Raw genomic sequence first — 18305 nt, 5'->3', positions numbered from 1 at the left:
TGAGGTTTTCCTATGGAAACGTGGTCCTAACTATAACTACCTACTGGCGACCGCCAGTAGGTAATATATATATTCACTGAAAAAACCATAGGTTTCACACATGTTATAGTTAGCGGAAATTTTACTGATAAAAAAACCAATGAAATTCCCCCGTTATAGTTAGTGCAGGCAACTATAACTCACGCGACCGCAATCCTCTGCTGATGCTAATACTGTATTTAGACACTTATTTGCCCATGTCTTCTTCCATACATTTTTAGCTATACATATATTACAAATATTTTTTTTTCATAAAGACACATATGTCATCAGCAGAAGATTGCGGTCGCGTGAGTTATAGTTGCCTGCACTAACTATAACGGGGGAATTTCATTGGTTTTTTATCAGTAAAATTTCCGCTAACTATAACATGTGTGAAACCTATGGTTTTTTCAGTGAATTTGCAAGGTTTTTTAAATGCTAATTCCTAACTATAACGTGTGTGAAACCTATGGTTTTTTCAGTGAATTTGTACGGTTTTTTAAATGCTAAGTTACTTTACGCCATTCGCGGCGTGCGCGCCCACTTAACGCAGTTCGTTCCGTGCGCGCACGGTGCGCACGCGGTGCGCTTCGCGCACCGCGCGCCCACTTTACGCAGTTAGTGCCGTGCACGCACGGTGGGCACGCGGTGCGCTACGCGCACCGCGTGCCCACGTTACGCTAGATGGGCCATGTACGCACGATGCGCTTCGCGCACCGTGCGCACATGGAGGACATACGATGCACTTCGTTTTGAAAGGTAATATTTTAATTTTTTGTATATTTTATAAGCCATGCACAAATGGTGCCCTTCGGGCACCATTTGCACACGGGGTGGAGAGAGTGTGGATCATTTTTTTTTTTATTATTTTTTTTTTAAAAATATTTTAGTTTATCTCAGGTGTTATAAGCCATGCACAAATGGGGCCCTTCGGGCACCAATTGCACACGGGGTGAAGAGAGTGTGGATAATTTTTTTTTTTTGTTTAATTTTTTACCGTACGCGTACGGTAAGCGTAATCGGCGAAATTACCGAAAAAATAAAAATTCCGTTTTTGGCCTTGGGGGATCTTTGGGGACTCCCTCAACATGGCTATGTGTGTGGGAGCTGTCTAAACAGCCCCTTTACATGTTTTTGGGCTTTATATTTTATAAATCACTCTCAGTGCGAGAGAGAAAATGGCGGCCGCCGCTTCCTGGTTTCGGCCGATTCGAATGTTTACTTAGATCTAAGAGCCAATCAGAATCGCGCTCGCGCACGGCACCGTACGCGTACGGTAAGCTTACCGTAAGCGCACGGTAAGCGCACCGTAAGCTGGCTCAGATATATATATTGATTTAAAGGCTATTTTCTCTGAATCTACTGAACAGATTTACACCAAACCTACAAAAGGCACTTCCTTGACCTGAGGACTACCTCTCTGCCAAATTTCTAGTAATTCTGTTCAGCCGTTCGGGCTGTAGCCCTGTCTAAAGGTCCTATGGAAAAATGCATGGGAAAAACGTGTTTTGGGACCCCCCTTTTATCTCAGCCCCCGCTTGACGAATCCCCCCGAGACTTTCAGGGTAGGAGCGGAGCGTAGCGCCCCACCTATTTTGAAAAATTCGCGAGGATTCGTCGACCGGCGCCAAAGTTATTCAAAATAGAATGTTGCGGATTTCCTATGGAAACGTGGTCCTAACTATAACTACCTACTGGCGACCGCCAGTAGGTAATATATATATATATATATATATATATATATATATATATATATGAATTTTTATAAAGCCCATACCTTTGACCCCGGAGTGTGCCGTGCTTTTTCCTACTTTGGAGGAGGCGTTGGTTATATATATATATATATATATATATATATATATATATATATATATATATACATATACACATATATATATATATATACATACATACATACATACATTTACACATACACACACAAATATTTACTGAAAAGGTTTGAGTGAAAGTTTAGTTAGGTATAAAAGATACCATAACTTACATAAAACCAAACTCTAGAAATTCACTGAAAAGAACAAAGGTTAAAGGAACTGTTATAATTAGAGGACAATGACAGTTATAGTGTGACATTTTAAACTAAATAAAACACTGACATTTGCTAGTTGTAAATCAATGAGTGAACTATTGCTTGTGCCACCACCATGCACTGCTTATGACCTTGCATATTACATCACTGATGACATGTTCAATTACATCACATAATGGGGCTTGGGTGTGTGCAGGGAGTGGGCTCCTCATGAAGACTTTGGTGCAAGGCAAAGGGTGTGCTTAATAATTGCTTGGCCACTTAATAGGGCTTGGCTGTCTGGAGGAAGTCAGTTCTCTGTGAAGATGTCTGTACAAGGTAAAGGGTGTACCTAGTAGGGGCTTGGCCAATTAATGGAGCTTGGCTGTCTGGACGCAGTGTGTTCATAGCAGGGGCTTTACCACCTAATGGGGCATGGGTGTCTAGATGGAGTGGGTTTGTAGCAGGGTGATCATCACCTAATGAGACTTGGGTGTCTGGAGAGAAGCAGACTCTCTATGATAACCTGTACAAGGAGCAAAGTGTGTTTGTAGGAAGGGCTTCTCAACATAATGGGGCTTGAGTGTGTGGAGGGGGTGGGCTCTCTGTGAAGACTTTGGTACAAGGTGAAGGGTGAGTGTAGAAGGGGTATGGCCACCTAATGAGGTTTGGGTATCTGAAGGGAGTGGGCTCTCGTTGAAGACATCTGTACAAGTTAAAGGGTAAGGGTATGTGTGTGTGTGTGATAGGGGAATGGTCACCTAATGGGTCTTGAGTGTCTGGAGGGAGTGAGTTCTCTGTGAAGACTTTTGTATACAGCACAGGGTGTGCATCGTAGGGCATGGCCACCTAATGGGGCTTGGAAGTCTGGAGGGAGTGGGCTGTCTGTGAAGACAGCTGTACAAGTCGAGGTTGTGCTTAGTAGGGGCATGACCACCTAATGGGGCCTTGGTGTCTGGAGGGAGTGGGCTCTCTGTGGAGTCTTCAGCACAAGGTGAAGGGTGTGTGTAGTAGAGGCCTGGCCACCTAATAAGGCATGAGTATCTGGAGGGACTGGGCTCTCTGTGAAGACTTCTGTCCAAGGCAAATAATGTGCATGGAAAGGGCGTGATCATCTAATGCTGCTTGTGATTTCTTTTAACTTTTCCCACTAATTTAGCAGAAGTACCACAGGAGCCAGCATGGACCCCCCCCGTGCGCTCCTGTAAGAGTCCTGCAGGACCACAAGGGGTCTGAGCTGGCTCCCCAATTAGTACTGCGGGACCCAATTGCGGAAATTGGTTTTTAACATTTTTTCCACGCTTGCGGGAGAGTGGTCCTTCTAGGACCGCCTCATAACTGCTGTGTTATTTAATGGTGGTCGCTGCATCTCTGTTGGGGTTGCAGCCAGCCAATTAGATTGCTCGTTTCCATGGGACCGCTCATGTCCGGCCTAATTCTGTTCAGAACAAACATTTTTTTTAATTTCACTTGAAGTCTTGAAGGACCAACCATCCAAATATCTCTATTTTGTTAACCTTCATTTCTGAAAAATGTCTGGACAGATTTACACCAAATCAAAAAAAATCAAGGTTTCTGAGTAAAGATGCAGCTTTCTGCACAATTTTGTACAGCATTTTTCCTGTAGTGCTATTTAAAATTGCTTATGGGAAACTGCATAGAAAAAACAGGCTTTGGAAACCCCCTGTTTCTTGATCCTTTTGATGCATCCTCCCAAAACCTTCAAGGAAGGAGCAGAAGTGCATGAACTTTTTTGGGGAAAATTTCGTGAAGATCCGTCAAATGGCCCCCAAGTTATTTGAAAAAGAAAAAACGCTCTTCCTATGGAAACTAACACCTAACCAGAACTATACAGTTGTATGGTTACTATGTAATATATGAATATATACAGCTAGGGCGGTCGACCTTGAATCTGGGGAACTGGGTTTGAGTCTCGGCAATGACGCTGATCATCCTGTGATTCTGGGAAAGTCACTAAATCTCGCCGTGCCTAACAAAAGTGAATGTGTCCGCATGTAACGCAACTGGTGCTATGTAAAGCGCTCTGATACCCGATACCTTCGGGTCAAGTTCGCACTATATAAAACTCTGAAATAAAAAATAATAGTAAAACATTTTTAAAAAATTAGTCTTACTTAAATTTACGAAATATTAATTAAAATTGCCAGGTAGGATGTTGTTATTTCATTTTGTTTAAAATTAATATTTCTAAAATTAATATATTATTTTGTAAATATTTATTTTGAAGAAGCAATTTGCTGTAATAATTTTTTCATTTCTAGGGCAAAATAATTATTAAAATGTATTTTACATTTATATTTTAGAATAAAATTAATGAAATATTTAAAAAATATATAATAGGTTTTCATCTTTTCCCCTAGGCGTTCCCATAAGGAGATTTCCACTATAGTGACAGAGATCTCTGCCTTTCTGTGAAGATCTACAATTAGTAACTTATCACAATTACATTTGGCTCCAACCTGCAGTTTCAATAGATGGTCGTCATGCAAGTCTACCCTTTGGAATTATATGGTACAAACAACTGTGTACGACAATTGTAATGTTAAGAAAAGCAATAAAAATATGTTTAAAAAAAAAAAAAGTCTACATTGGAATAAATTTACCTTCAGAAAAGTAGTAAATTGAATCCAAACTGTAAGAGTAAATTTACATGTGTAGATTTATTCATAGGTACATTTCCTTGGTGAATAGGCACCTAAGTTTCTTCAACTTTGGTCCAATTCAAAATGGCCACTGCTTTTCAGTTTTTTTTCCCCCGATATGCTGGAATGATCTCTAAAACTTCACATTTTGCTTCTGTGATGGCAACTTAGTTTGATGGCATTCTCTTATAGGGTTTTCACATACTTGTTTATCATTGTGGGTGTTGGGTATGCTCAATGATGTCTTTGCTAAGGCGGTTTCGATGCCTTGTGCATCCTTCTCCTGATTTTAAGACCGCTGGCGCTATCTTTAGGATAATTTACTCATCTGAACTTGTAGTTGCAGCCCCCGGGATCTTGTGCCAGGCATCTCAGTATTTCTTATACCGGCCTCTGCTCTTTGCTACTTTCTCTCGCAACAACCCACCCTGACCTGCTGATGTCTATCTTGGGCTTGATGGAGCTGCACTTAAATGCAATTTGTTATTTGAGCGGTGCATTGGGATGTAGCCTGCTAAGCAGGGGTCCCATGCACACTAGAGACTAGATTCCCGAGAAGTAATCTAATTTAGGCTGATGGCTGACCCTCAGCCACCAAACTCCTCATATTAAAGATATTTTTAAGCATGGTGTGCTGTGGTGGTCTGTTCAATACACTTAATAGGACTCTCGTGAATGAGAGTGCAGCCTTCTTGTAGTCTACTGACTGCTCTAACCGGGTCTCCTTTACAGTGACGTTGCTAAAAATCCATTGACTGGGGGCGGAGAAGATGGCGGCTGACTAAGGAGTCCGGTCGGGAGCTCCGAGCCCTCCGGTAAATATACACAAGGAAATGCGCATTTAAATCAAATGAAGCGGATCACTACGAGTGCGTAACAAAACTAAGCACTTTACACTCCACTCTCCGCCAAAACAAGGAAATATTAAGCTTCAAAACAAAGGTGAGGAAAACCGGAATCCTACCTCAGCGTCTACCAGTGAGACGCGGAATCCTTACAAGTCCTCCCGAAGCCCGTGGAATCCCGCTGAAGCCATGGGCGTCAGGAAAGGGAAACAGAAGATAGACGTACGGAATACAACAACGCGGAAGGGTGAAACTGGAGCCCGAGGAGGAGCCGCGCGATCGCATTTAGCAGTGTGTGGGCAAAAGCAGCCACGGCGTGCTGAAACAACAGGAGGGCAGCCGCGAGAGTGCCGTTCCGAGGTAAAGCATCAGTCTCACCAGAAGGGAGGCAGGATTTTTGCAGTAATCTCAGCGCCGAGGAAGGAGTACCAGTGGGAAGTGTGCCTGGAGTCATCAGGAGATAGCAGGAGCCCAGGATCAACATGATAGGGTGAGTGAGAGGGGAGAGGGTCTTGCTACACTGTGAGGGGAGGTCGGGGAGCTGAATATACTAACAACTTGGAGGCGCCAAACTACCTACCGCACGCCAGAGGGGCGGCTGAGGAAAGAAGTGCTGAAGAGGGCAGGAGCTCAAAAGACACAGCAGCTCCCCCCACCCTACACAACCTTCACTAGATATAGGGCAAATAAAAAAGGGGGAAGGTGTTTACTGTTTGAGGATTAGGCAGTTGCTAGCCAAGGAACCACAAATCCTTTTAAAGGAGAGACTGAGCATAGACACCGTAACCTCAAAAAGTAAAAAAAAAAAGACTCCTGCAGCAGGGAAGCTACAGCCCCCACTGTCCAGAGCAAGCTAAATTAAAAACACCGGGCTTAAGCAATAAACAGAAAATAACGCCTTCATTAAGGTCCTTTTTTAAAGTTCAAGAGAAACAGAAAGTTACTAACACAGATCTGGAAACGGGCTAGAAGGAGAATATTAGTGAGGACGAAGCTGATACAGCAAAAATGGAAGGCAACAGGTTCAGTGTATTAATGACAGTAGCCAGCTGGAACCAGCTACGGAACTGACCAAGGAAACGCAGACAGAGAAGGAGGGTACAGCACAGCCCAGCACACAGACAAAACCAAGAACCAACAGAGCCATGCGCAAGCAACCAGCATGGAAATAATGATGGAGACGATGATGAAAGAGATGAGGTCTAACTTCGCAACCTCAGAGAAAAATCAAGTAAAAATACAGGAAGCATGCAAAGTGTTAGATCAAAAGATAAACAGGCTTATTGATAGGGTGACATCGGTGGAACTAGAAGTAGAGGTGCTGAACAAGAAAGTCGAGACAAACAAAAAAGAAATTGACCTACTAAAGGCTAAAGAAAACGAGATCAGGGACAAAATGGAGTCTCTGGAAAATCAAGCCAGGAAGAACAATCTCAGAATCCTCAATGATCTAGAAGGCCTGGAAGGGGAAGATATCAAAAACTTCATAATCAAGTTACTGGAAGATATAATCCCCTGGACAAAGACGGCAGACCTTTCAGGAGACATCCAAAAAATCCACCGAGACCCATTTGGGAAAGGAAAAACCCAAGGAAAATCCGGGTCAACTTCAAAACGTATACACTAAAAGAGAGGATCCTAAGCGAGGGCCTGAAGGTAGGATCCTTTACAAAAAATGACAGGTCTTGTAGAATTAGATCCGACATCTCGAAATCACCACAAGATAGGCAATGAGAACTGGGGCAGCTTATGCAACTAAGAGCGCTAGGGGCAACAGTGCAGATGCGTTTTCCGGCCTCACTGAGAATAATGTGGGAAAACAAAATGCATAATATAAGGGACCTCAAGGAGGTGGAGTGCTTTATACAACGCATTAAAGCGCAACAAAAGGAACATGTGTTAAATGGAATAGAATGCAAGAAAATAAAGCACCATGAGGGTAAGGAGCTCAAAAAGGCATACAAAAGAAGAAAAGAGGAGGCTTCTACAGGGAGGGGGCGGGAGTCAAGAGAAACACTTAGAAACAAAAGCGCACTAGGTGGGGAGCATAATGGGGAAAAAGGGGGGAAAAAGTCCCAATTTAAGCAATATAAGGGAGAAAGGGGCCCAGAAAATCCCATAGGAGACACAAAGGATATGCAATTTTCAACCAAATTTAACTTAACGGAACCAAAGAAAACAACTGATTGGCAGTAAACATCATGTCATGGAACGTAAATGGTCTTAGGATAAGGAAACAAAGGGTAAAAATCCTGGAATATTAGAAGATTGTAGACTGTGAGATAATGATACTACAAGAGACGCATTTGGTGACGGAAGAATGGAGAAGAATCCTTAAAAAACAGAAATGGGTGGACATATATGTCTGCACAAACCAGGAGTGCAATGCGAAAGGTGTAGCAATCCTATTAAAAAAAAAACACTAAAAGCAAGGATTGAATCTGCTGAGGTAGATAGGAAAGGAAGATTGGTAATAGTGAAAACCAGGATACAAAACAGCCCTTATACAATAGTGGGATATTTTAGCCCTAATATGGATGATACTGAGCCTATATTCCCAACTCCTTACTGCACAATCACCAATAATAATGGGGGGGGGGGATTTTAACATAATATTAGATCCCAAAGAGGATAGCTTTCCTGCACAAAACTGCCCCAATCTACCAAAGATGAGGGAGTTGGTGAGTCTGTGCATTAAAGACCTAGAGATTATGGATATATGGAAGGAAAAAGGGGATAAGACGCATACGTTTATGCTGCTAAACAAAAGACTGGGGTACTAATCCAGGATTGATTATTTTTTGATTGATAGAAGCCTTTTAAATTACACAAAAAATGTAGAGCATTCACCAGCGCATCTATCAGACCACTCGGCAGTGATGCTGCACCTCACTCTAAAGACTACGTCACTCTGCCCAAGATGGACAGTAGATAGAGTTATTTTTCTAGATACAGCACAGATAGAAGCATTAACAAAAGAAACTGAGGTATTCTTCCAGCTAAACAAAGAAGGGACCACAAACCAAATTGCCTGGGAAGCGTACAAGGCCTTTATCAGGGGAAGGATAATTACTCTAACAGCATATAAAAACAAAAACAAGAAGACATGTATCAGGGAGCTGGAAAAAGAAATAGCAAATCTTGAAGTGGAGCTAGGCAAAAACATAACAGCGCAGGAGAGAGGTGATATTGTAGAGAAGAGAAAACTGAAAAAGGAGGAATCGATAGATACCTTAGAAACAATTGTCAGGGACAGATGGGAGGCTAGCAAGCTTTCGCATCACGAATATGGCGAAGGATGCGGAAAACTATTACCATGGAAGCTGCAAACGGACTTAACACGCAACAGGGTCACTAAAATACAAAAGGAAGATTAGCAGTTTATTACAGAAGATACTGAGGTTAGAAGAGAGTTTGAAAAATTCTTTGACAAACTGTATACAGAAGAAACTAACTACAACGGAGCAGATAAACTCAGTATTGGATGAGATACTGATACCCACCGCAACTAAAGAACAAAGAAGGGAGCTCAATCAAGAGATTTCTAGAGAGGAAGTTTTAGAAGCCATGAAGAGGCTAAACAAAGGCAAGGCAGCCGGTCCGGATGCGCCCCCAAACGAGCTGTACATCAACCTATGGGAAATATTGGCTACGCCCCTGACAGAACTCCTGAACGAGGTTTTCATAAAGAAAGGAGATCTCCCACCTTCCTGGAATGACACGATTATTAACATCCTTTTAAAACCAGGGAAGGACCCTACTAAATGTGAGTCTTACAGACCGGTCTCACTGCTAAACGGGGACTATAAGATTTATACACAAATACTATCAAAAAGACTAGGCGAAGTAGCAGGTTCTGTAGTACATTCTGACCAAAAAGTTTTTATTAAAGTAAGGCAAATAAAGGAACTCAACGTACGAGCTCATAAGTGTTATAGATGTAGCAATTAAACACTCAGACCCCCTGTCAATCATTACCCTCGACACCGCAAAAACGTTCGATAGGGTTAGCTGGCCATTTTTAAATGCAACACTCGAAAAATTCAACCTTGGAGATACCTTTCAAAGCGCCATCAAGCAGATCTACAAAGGGCCTTCAGCTAAGGTTCTAGTGAATGACACTTTAACGGAAAAGATAACAATAAATAGGGGCACAAGACAGGGTTGCCCTCTATCCCCACTCCTTTTTAATCTTTATATCGAGCCCTTCGCATGCCTACTAAAGAAGGAAAAGTACATAATACCATTCATATACCAGGGCTGGAAAAAGAAGGTAGCATTATTTGCAGATGACCTGATGGTGTTCACCAGTAACCTAATGGCCTCACTCCCAAAAATCGGATATATCTTACAACAATTTGGGAGTGTCTCTGGATATCTAGTAAATCAATCGAAGTCTGAGATCCTAGAATGGAACAACGACTCCCAGAACCCAATGGTGAAGGAAAAAATTAAGTACTTCGGGATAAATCTTACAACAAACATAGAAGAAATAGCGAGTGTTAACTTTGACAGGGTACATAAAGAAGTGAGGAAACTACTGTAAGTATGGGGAGGCTTACCGCTGACATTTATGGGGAGATCAAATATAATGAAAATGGTGATACTCCCAAAGTTCACATACTTGTTCAGTACTATCCAGCTGGAATTTAAAGTAGACCAGATAAAAAAAACTACAGGGAGAACTTAACAGCTTCATCTGGGCTGCCAAAGGGGCAAGAATTGCGTGGAGGAAGTTAAGAAGGACCAAGGGACAAGGAGGTATCGCATGCCCGGACATTTTGGAATACTGCAGGGCTTTTCAATTTAAAAATATTAGGAAATTATTGGATATTTTGGACTCATACCCCATTTATCTGCAGGCTCTAGTCAATAAGGAAGGAAGTCACTACTTGTACAAATTTGGTCTCCCCAAGTATTTCAAGAAGGTAAAACTGAAGACCCTTATGTCTGCAGCAAGTCTTTGGTAACAAATGAGAAGATCACTGCAAATCCCTTATTACTGCAAGTTCGCACCAATTTGGGACTCCCCCAGGACCCCAGAATGCCTCAGAGACAGGCTAGCGAATCCATTGAGAGAAAAGAATATCATAAAATGGGGCCAGCTAATAGACCAAAACACAACTGTAGAATGGGCAGTCCTAAGTGAGCTGACGTAAGGAACACTTTTAAGGTTCAAGTACTACCAACTTACCAGCTGGGTCAAGAGCCGTAAAGATAACAAAACTGGAAATGGGAATATATAGAGGAAATGTTGCAGGGAAATAAGATTAACAAAAAAAAACTGGTACTGGGCCCTAATTCAAGAAGGGAAAGAAGACTATAAAACTCCGGACGAGATTTGGGGGAGAGGACTGCCGGGTCTGGATATCCAACATGAATGGCAAGTATCAACGGCTACTGGTTGGCGAATTGTGAAGTCTGCTCCTCTGAGAAAAAATCATTTATTCACTACTCACAGAGCATACTGGATGCCAAAGTGGTTATCAAAGATCAGCAGCCAAAAAACCAGAAGCTGCCCCGAGTGTGGGGAAGTTGGCGCAGATGACCTCCACATGTTTTGGCAGTGCCCCAATTAAAGGAATTTTGGAGAGAGATGGGTAAGACCTTATTCAAGTTGTTGGCCAACAGGTGGATGTGAGAATTTACCTTGTCATCTTTGTGGTAAGTCAACATAATCCAAATAACTATAAACTGAGTAAAGATCAAGAGAATATTCTCTTCATATTGAGACTTTTAGCAAGAAGAGAAATATGTATTAAATGGGTGAAAAATATACCTCCAACACATAGTGAATGGCTGGCCTCAGTACAAAGTCTAAGCAAACTAGATAGAAGTGGGAATATGGGTAAAAGACATAAATTCTAAAGCATTTGGGAAAAGTACAACCAACCTAGTTAAAGAAGGGGACATACATGGCAATGTCAAATGATTAGGCAATGCAATAAAGCTCTGAAGTCAGGCCAGGAACCTCAGAAGCTCGAACTCTCTTCTACTCATCCTGCTGAAAACTCTAAAACAAAAAACTGCGGCTCGATCCTTCGCCAGGAGTGCGCCCAAAATCTGGAACTCCATTCCCCCTCACATCAGAACCATCCCCTCCTTTGTAAAATTCAAGAGTCAACTCAAAACCTTGTTCCTCGACCGCTCCCTAGGGAACTGATAGGAGCAGTCGGAGTCCGGAAACAGGCTCTATGCCAGCAAGAGAAGCAGAACTCTCCGCCGCCAACCTTCCATATTATTGTTTTATGTGATTATCTGCCTTGTATCTGATGTAAAGCGCACCGATACCCTCGGGTCAGGCCAGCGCTATATAAAACTTCTTAAATAAAATAAAAAAAGTGGGAACTTGAAGGAATAGTCAGAGTGACTAGCTCCACCCAGATTCGATTTGCACTAGAACTGGACAAAAAGGAGCCCGAAAGAAAAGGGAAAAAGGCAACTCTCCACGCATACAATGTGTTTACCCAGGAGAGATCTCAATAGATAGAACAGAAGTGCCAGCGGGCCCCCCCGACACCTCCAAATCCCAAATATTGCTGAATGAGGACTAAAAAAAATAAAGAAATAAAACAGTGCCATTGCTAGTGTCCAGTTTAAATCAGCAGTTCGTCAGATTGGCTTTCATTGCCCATTGTTGTGTCCCGAGAGGCACAAGACAATAAGAATACAGAGTCAGGTACACCCTTCTTTTTCATTATACTTGCCCAAGCAATTATATCAGTTTCTACTGCTGGGGAAGCTGGTCGCTATCCATGCTGTCCTTGCGCTGGCTTAGCGTGAATACCGTGATCCTTCCCACATTTTGGTGCCGATTACGATCCGGTAAAATAATTCCCCGTACGACTCGAATCCGGTCTTTTTACCGTACGAATCGTACAAGTGCCGTACAAACTGGCAATCACGATTCGCATGGTAAAAAGCCCATACGAGTCGCATTGGGAACAATTCCCCACACATCCTCGGGTCGGAAAAAGTGTCCGACACGTCCTCGGACGATTTACCGTACAAACGTGAAAAGCGAAGTCCGACCGGGGAATCACGATCCATCCCGGGCGTCCGAATGTACAACCGTATGGTGAAAAGACCGTCCGCACCGAACTCCTATAGCAACCATGGAGACGTCCAAACAGGTGCCCGGTACATGCCGTACCCCCCCCCGCCCCCGCATGTACGCGCCGTACCCCCCGTGTATGTACACCCGAGTACGTGTCGAACTGTACGTGTCGAACCCCCCCGTGTATGTACACCCGAGTACGTGTCGAACTGTACGTGTCGAACCCCCCCGTGTATGTATACCCGAGTACGTGTCGAACTGTACGTGTCGAACCCCCCCGTGTATGTACACCCGTGTACGTTCGAGTCATACCCCCACCCGTGTATGTACACGGGTGGGGGTACGACTCGAACGTACACGGGTGTACATACACGGGGGGGTTCGACACGTACAGTTCGACACGTACTCGGATGTACATACACGGGTGGGGGTACGGCGCGTACATGCGGGGGCTGGGGGGGTGTACGGCGCGTACATGCGGGGGCTGGGGGGGTACGGCGCGTACATGCGGGGGCTGGGGGGGTACGGCGCGTACATGCGGGGGCTGGGGGGGGGGTACGGCACATACATGCGGGGGCTGGGGGGGGTACGGCGCGTACATGCGGGGGCTGGGGGGGTACGGCGCGTACATGCAGGGGCTGGGGGGGTACGGCGCGTACATGCGGGGGCTGGGGGGGGTACGGCGCGTACATGCGGGGGCTGGGGGGGTACGGCGCTTACCGGGCCACCTCCTCTGTTCGTTTCGCGCCGTACTTCGCATTTCCGGCACTTTTTGGGTGCCGTAAAAATATTGCCGTCCGGACTGCTGTCGGTTCGAATCGTAATTCCTGGGTCGTGAAACGCTGCCTGGAAGCGTCCCGACGTCACGTCGCAGCATTCCCGGATCACATTCGTATGCATTTTTTCGTCGGTCGGTGTTTTTTACGATTCGTACGGAAATGGTGTTTCCGTGCGAATCGTAATTCCAGGTTTGTAATGTTTTACAACCGGGTACGAGTCGGACAGAGGATACGCTCCGACCGACGGTTCGTACCCGGTTTTTACAGGATCGTGATCGGCACCTTTGTGTCCAGTCGCTGGGAAAGGAAGTAGTGTCAAGCGTCCTAGGAGAACGAAATCCTGCATGGTCCTAGTGTCTTCATCATAACATGACACAATGGACAGTTGGGACATTAAAAAAATATTCAACATTTTAAACCAGGTACTCTTTACCTTTTCTATAATTTATTTGAAAGTCATAATCTATAAAACAGCATCTAGCGTCAGCAAACACAGTGCGACTGGTAAAATATTAGTAAAGAGAACGGAAACGTGTTACCTGCTTCACCGGTCGCAACGAGCCAATTGCTTTCCAGCCGCTGAATTCCGACCAGTTCAAAATCTCCCCAGTCTCCAGAAGCATTTGTTTACCCAAGAAATTGGCCCCTTCATATGCAATCCATCTGAATAAATAAATAACAACTCCAATTAAGCTGGCAGGAAGCAGCAACACATTCTGTGAATACTTTTGTTAGTCTTTCAATGTTTATTCTGCTACTGAAATTACTGAAAACGATTATCCTTTCAAGCAATGGTTGTAAAACATTCCGCCACTTACGTGTTTAAACTATGTACCTAATCCAAGGAAAGAGAAGGATCAAGCTAAACTCGGACTCAGTGAAGGGAGCCCGAATAGACGGGTCCATTTTATCACCGGGCAGAATAAGGTCAGCAAACGGCCTTTCTCTGCCGACCCTGTAACAGCACAAGGCACAAACCCCCGGCTGCGGAAGGAGGCAGCCATCATTAGGTTGGAGCTTGTCCCCATAAAAAGGAGGTCTGCCTTGAGAGTGGAAACCAACTGAAGTCCTCTATTGGTAGAGATTGCAGCCAGCCTTTGGGTACCAGGAGCCTATCTGTATTATTTATAGCCTAAAAGCGCACGTCAAGGCGGTACAAATGGGAGTTGTGGACAGCGGAGTGCACGGTGTGTTTACTGTGAAATGGGATCACTGTTTGTGCATTTAATTATAAAGTGCTGTCTATAAAAGCTTAGGTCTGTTCTTACGGCAACAATCAACATCGCCATGTTAGAAACTACAATTTATTTTGTTAAAATGCTGATCCAGGTTTACCTTTACCTTTCATCAAAGTCCAGAAGCCCAATTCACAAAACACATTTCGCAGTGCAATTCACAAACCTACGACTGGAGATCTCCACACACAGTCATACTTTTTTGCAGTAAATGTGGAGTGACCAGGGGGAGGGGGGGACATGGGTAATAATTACCACAATGGGTGAGGTTAAGTGAAAATTAAGGATGGGTTTGAGGAGGAATGTGCATCCATAAAACACACACCCAGAAACGAGTAAGTCCATTGCAATTCACAAAATACACTTTTTGAAGCATTTATTTGTATTCTTCAACAGTGTAGAATAGTACTTAGGAATACATCATCACAATACACCGAGACAGTATGCATGTACAGTCAACATGCAGTAGTTGGTAGTTACATAACTTGCTGTCATGTACGTTGCAAACATAGTTTAATAATATAGTTTTCTATCAAACAGAACAAAGTTAATGAATTTAATAGACTAGTCTTGAAGATTATTTTCCTAACAGAAGTCTAGGTTACCATGAAAATTTAAACTTGAATCCATCTTGGGCTGAGGTCTTGGAGTGCTTGGTCACAGGGGTCATATCTTGTACGTGCCTGTTTGGTGGGATACGGATATGGGGTTGGTACATGCTGGTAGAAACCTCACGGCAGGGAGAGGGGTGGGGGGGGCAATGGTGGTGGGTTGGAGTTGGTAGATGGTGGGACAAGTGGACAGTGTGGAGAAGAGGGTGGAGTAAGAATATTGTATCTAGGGCACGGTGCAAGCTTTGTGTCCAGGAAATACGACCAAGCATTGTTGCATATGTCTATTTCGCTGTTATATTTCTTTTCACTTGGGGTGTCGAGAAATTGCGGGCAAATATGTTGGAAAGTGTCCATAACGTCTTGCGCTTTATAAACACGTTTTTCATATGCTGCCTTCTTAAACATCCCCGCAAGCCATTCATCATGATTCGGGAATGGTCAGGGACTTGCAGGGACTGCCAGTGTCTCAAGAATCAGATCTTGACTACTAATAGGGGCGTACCCAGTAGTCTTTGTTCATGCCAGGAAAGAGGAGGGAGTCTGTCAAGTCATGCAACAAAACCAACCCCTGAGGTAGGGGCACAATTATGTCCTATGTGCTGTGCAGAGTATTCCCAACTGGTAATCAGAGGTGTTGTATATCTGTACATTAGACTAGGACATGGGAGATGTTAAACTAGTGCGGCCACATCTTCAGCAATTTGAATAATGAAGCACCCTTCCTGTGCCAATTTTTTCTTTTCTATTTGGAGGGGAGGTGTGTGTGGGATTCCAGTACCAGTACAGAATTGATTTAAAATACATCCTGGCTTCTCTATTACCTCCTTGAATAGGTCTTCCATCACCTCTACCCAGTCATCCTCTTTTCAGTCAATTGATAACATTTGCTGCTATACAGTGTGTAAACTTGGGTCGAGCGACTTAGAACGTAGGTGATGAACGAGCTAGTAATACAAACCTGACATTACTCCTCTAGAAAAACTCCAATGATTTAGATATTGCTGGATAGGAAAGTCCGCGATGGGCCTTGGCAGGGCTCCTAACTTAGTGGTGAGACAGTGAATTAACTGTAAGTATCTCCACTTCTGTGCCTGTGGTCAATGAAATTCCTCTCTTAGTGTCTTAAAGGATTTAATTTCCCCTTGTACTAATACTGGCATTCTTCCAAAGTGGGGTTTTACAATATAGGCTAGCATCTGTCAGAGGACACTTGTGTGCAAGAGACCGAGATTGCAGCATTGTACGCATTACAAGAATGGATGTCGGTAGAGTAGATTACTTTAATTGGTAAATCAGTTGAAGCCCGGGCCACTGTTCGTAAGTTTGCATTCTATGTGGACCTAAAGAGGTGTCATTTGTCCTGGGCCACATGTACACCAGTTGTGACAGATGAAGTGCTGTATGATAATATTTCACACAGGGGAAACTAAGGTCCTCACATTTCCTATGGGCTAAACATTTAGAAGTTAAAAGTCTTGGCCTAGTGGAACACCTTAAAAACTTCCTTATGCCTTTGTCTATTGATCTCAGTAGGGGAGTCCTTACAAGTAAAGGAGGTATGCCAAGTACGTAGGTGAACTGTTGGCAACCACCATCATGACCGACTGAAGAATGCTCCATAATGGCAGATTCAATTGGGACTGCACCATATAATCTGACTGGGTTTTGTAAATGAGAGGATCTAAGATAATATTAAATATACTTTCAAAACCCCTGGTTATATAGACTTCTAAATATTTAAGTTTACCCTATTTCCACTGAAATTTATATCCCCAAATGATCGCACTCATAATCCCTCGTGACATTGCCATTACCTCACTCTTATCCCAGTTAACTCCATAACCAGCCCAGAGAATTCTTCTATTATGAACATGAGGGCTGGGAGAGAGCCTTGTAAATCGGATAATGTGAATAAGGTATTGTCGGTATACAGTGGCATTTTAGAGGGGTAGTTGGGGTGGGTATTCCAGTAATAGGAGGGGAGTGTTGTATGGCTGTGTCCAGAGGTTCTAGCGCCCAGCAAAAATAGTAGGGGAGAGAGGGATCTACTCTTTTGTGTCCCTCTATTAATGGGAAACAGCTCTGAGAGAAACCACCTCCCCACAACTGACCTGCAGGAGAGTCATTGTGCCCTTTGATTTTAGCCATTAAGTTATCCCCTAGACCTGAGTGTAGAAAACATGTGCTCCCATTCCGTGAGATTGAACGCCTTTTTGGCATCAAGTGACAGGGCTACCGATTCATCCTGAGAGTCTTTCACAATCAATAACAGGCGCGTTAAGGTTTGCATACGATTATGACACATTATTGCTGGCACTTAGCCCACCTGTGAATAATGGATCAGGTCTGGGATCAGCTGGTCAAGTCTTGAAGCTAGGATTCCCACTAGTATCTTAATGTCAAAATTAAAAAGGGAAATTGGACGAAAGCTCTTGTAATACAGTAAGGGCCTCATGTAGGAAGCCAAATACCGGTCGGTAACGGCCGAAATTCGGTAAATATCCCGTTACCGACCGGTATTTAGGCATTTGCTATGTAGGGGGCTGATTTCTGGATTCGGTATTTACCGAATCGGAAATTAAGAAATCGGTAAAATACCGATTCGGTAAATACCGAATCCAGAAATGCAATGTAGGGAGCACTCTAAAGAGTGAAAATCAGGATTAAGAATTCGTTATTTACCACCAAATACAGGTTGGTGATAAATAACGAATACCTTGCAAAAAGCAATATTTTGCTGATTTAAGAGTGCCATGTGGCAGACATACATGCCCTTAGGGCATGCATGTGTGCCACATGTGCACACATGCAAGATTCAGGGGTGCAACAGGGTGTCAATGTGACACCCTGCCACCCTTGTATATGCTCCCCCCATTACCGAATCGGTATTTACCGAATCGGTAATGAGGAATACCTTCCCATTGATTCCTATGGGCCTCCAGGCCCATAGGAATCAAAGAGAAGGTATGCCTCATTACCGAATCGGTAAATACCGATTCATAATTTCCGAATTTTTCCGAATCGGTAAACTTTACCGATTCATTACCTACATCACATTTACCGAT

At 43.6% G+C, this 18305-nt stretch overlaps 1 protein-coding gene across 2 annotated transcripts in view; it reads right to left on the bottom strand.

Moving 5' to 3' along the window:
* The window catches only part of CRYBG3 (crystallin beta-gamma domain containing 3), a 1479538-nt gene that overhangs the window by 313099 nt on the left and 1148134 nt on the right, over nucleotides 1-18305 (bottom strand). For both annotated transcript variants that reach the window (XM_085622435.1, XM_085622437.1), the window contains one exon: nucleotides 13931-14054. In XM_085622435.1, coding sequence (XP_085478561.1) covers nucleotides 13931-14054 — 124 coding nt within the window. The remainder of the gene's footprint in view (nucleotides 1-13930; nucleotides 14055-18305) is intronic.

This window comes from Triturus cristatus, chromosome 8 (assembly GCF_964204655.1).
Source record: "Triturus cristatus chromosome 8, aTriCri1.1, whole genome shotgun sequence".
NCBI lineage: Eukaryota > Metazoa > Chordata > Amphibia > Caudata > Salamandridae > Triturus > Triturus cristatus.
This window is presented reverse-complemented; position numbering and strand designations above follow the sequence as displayed.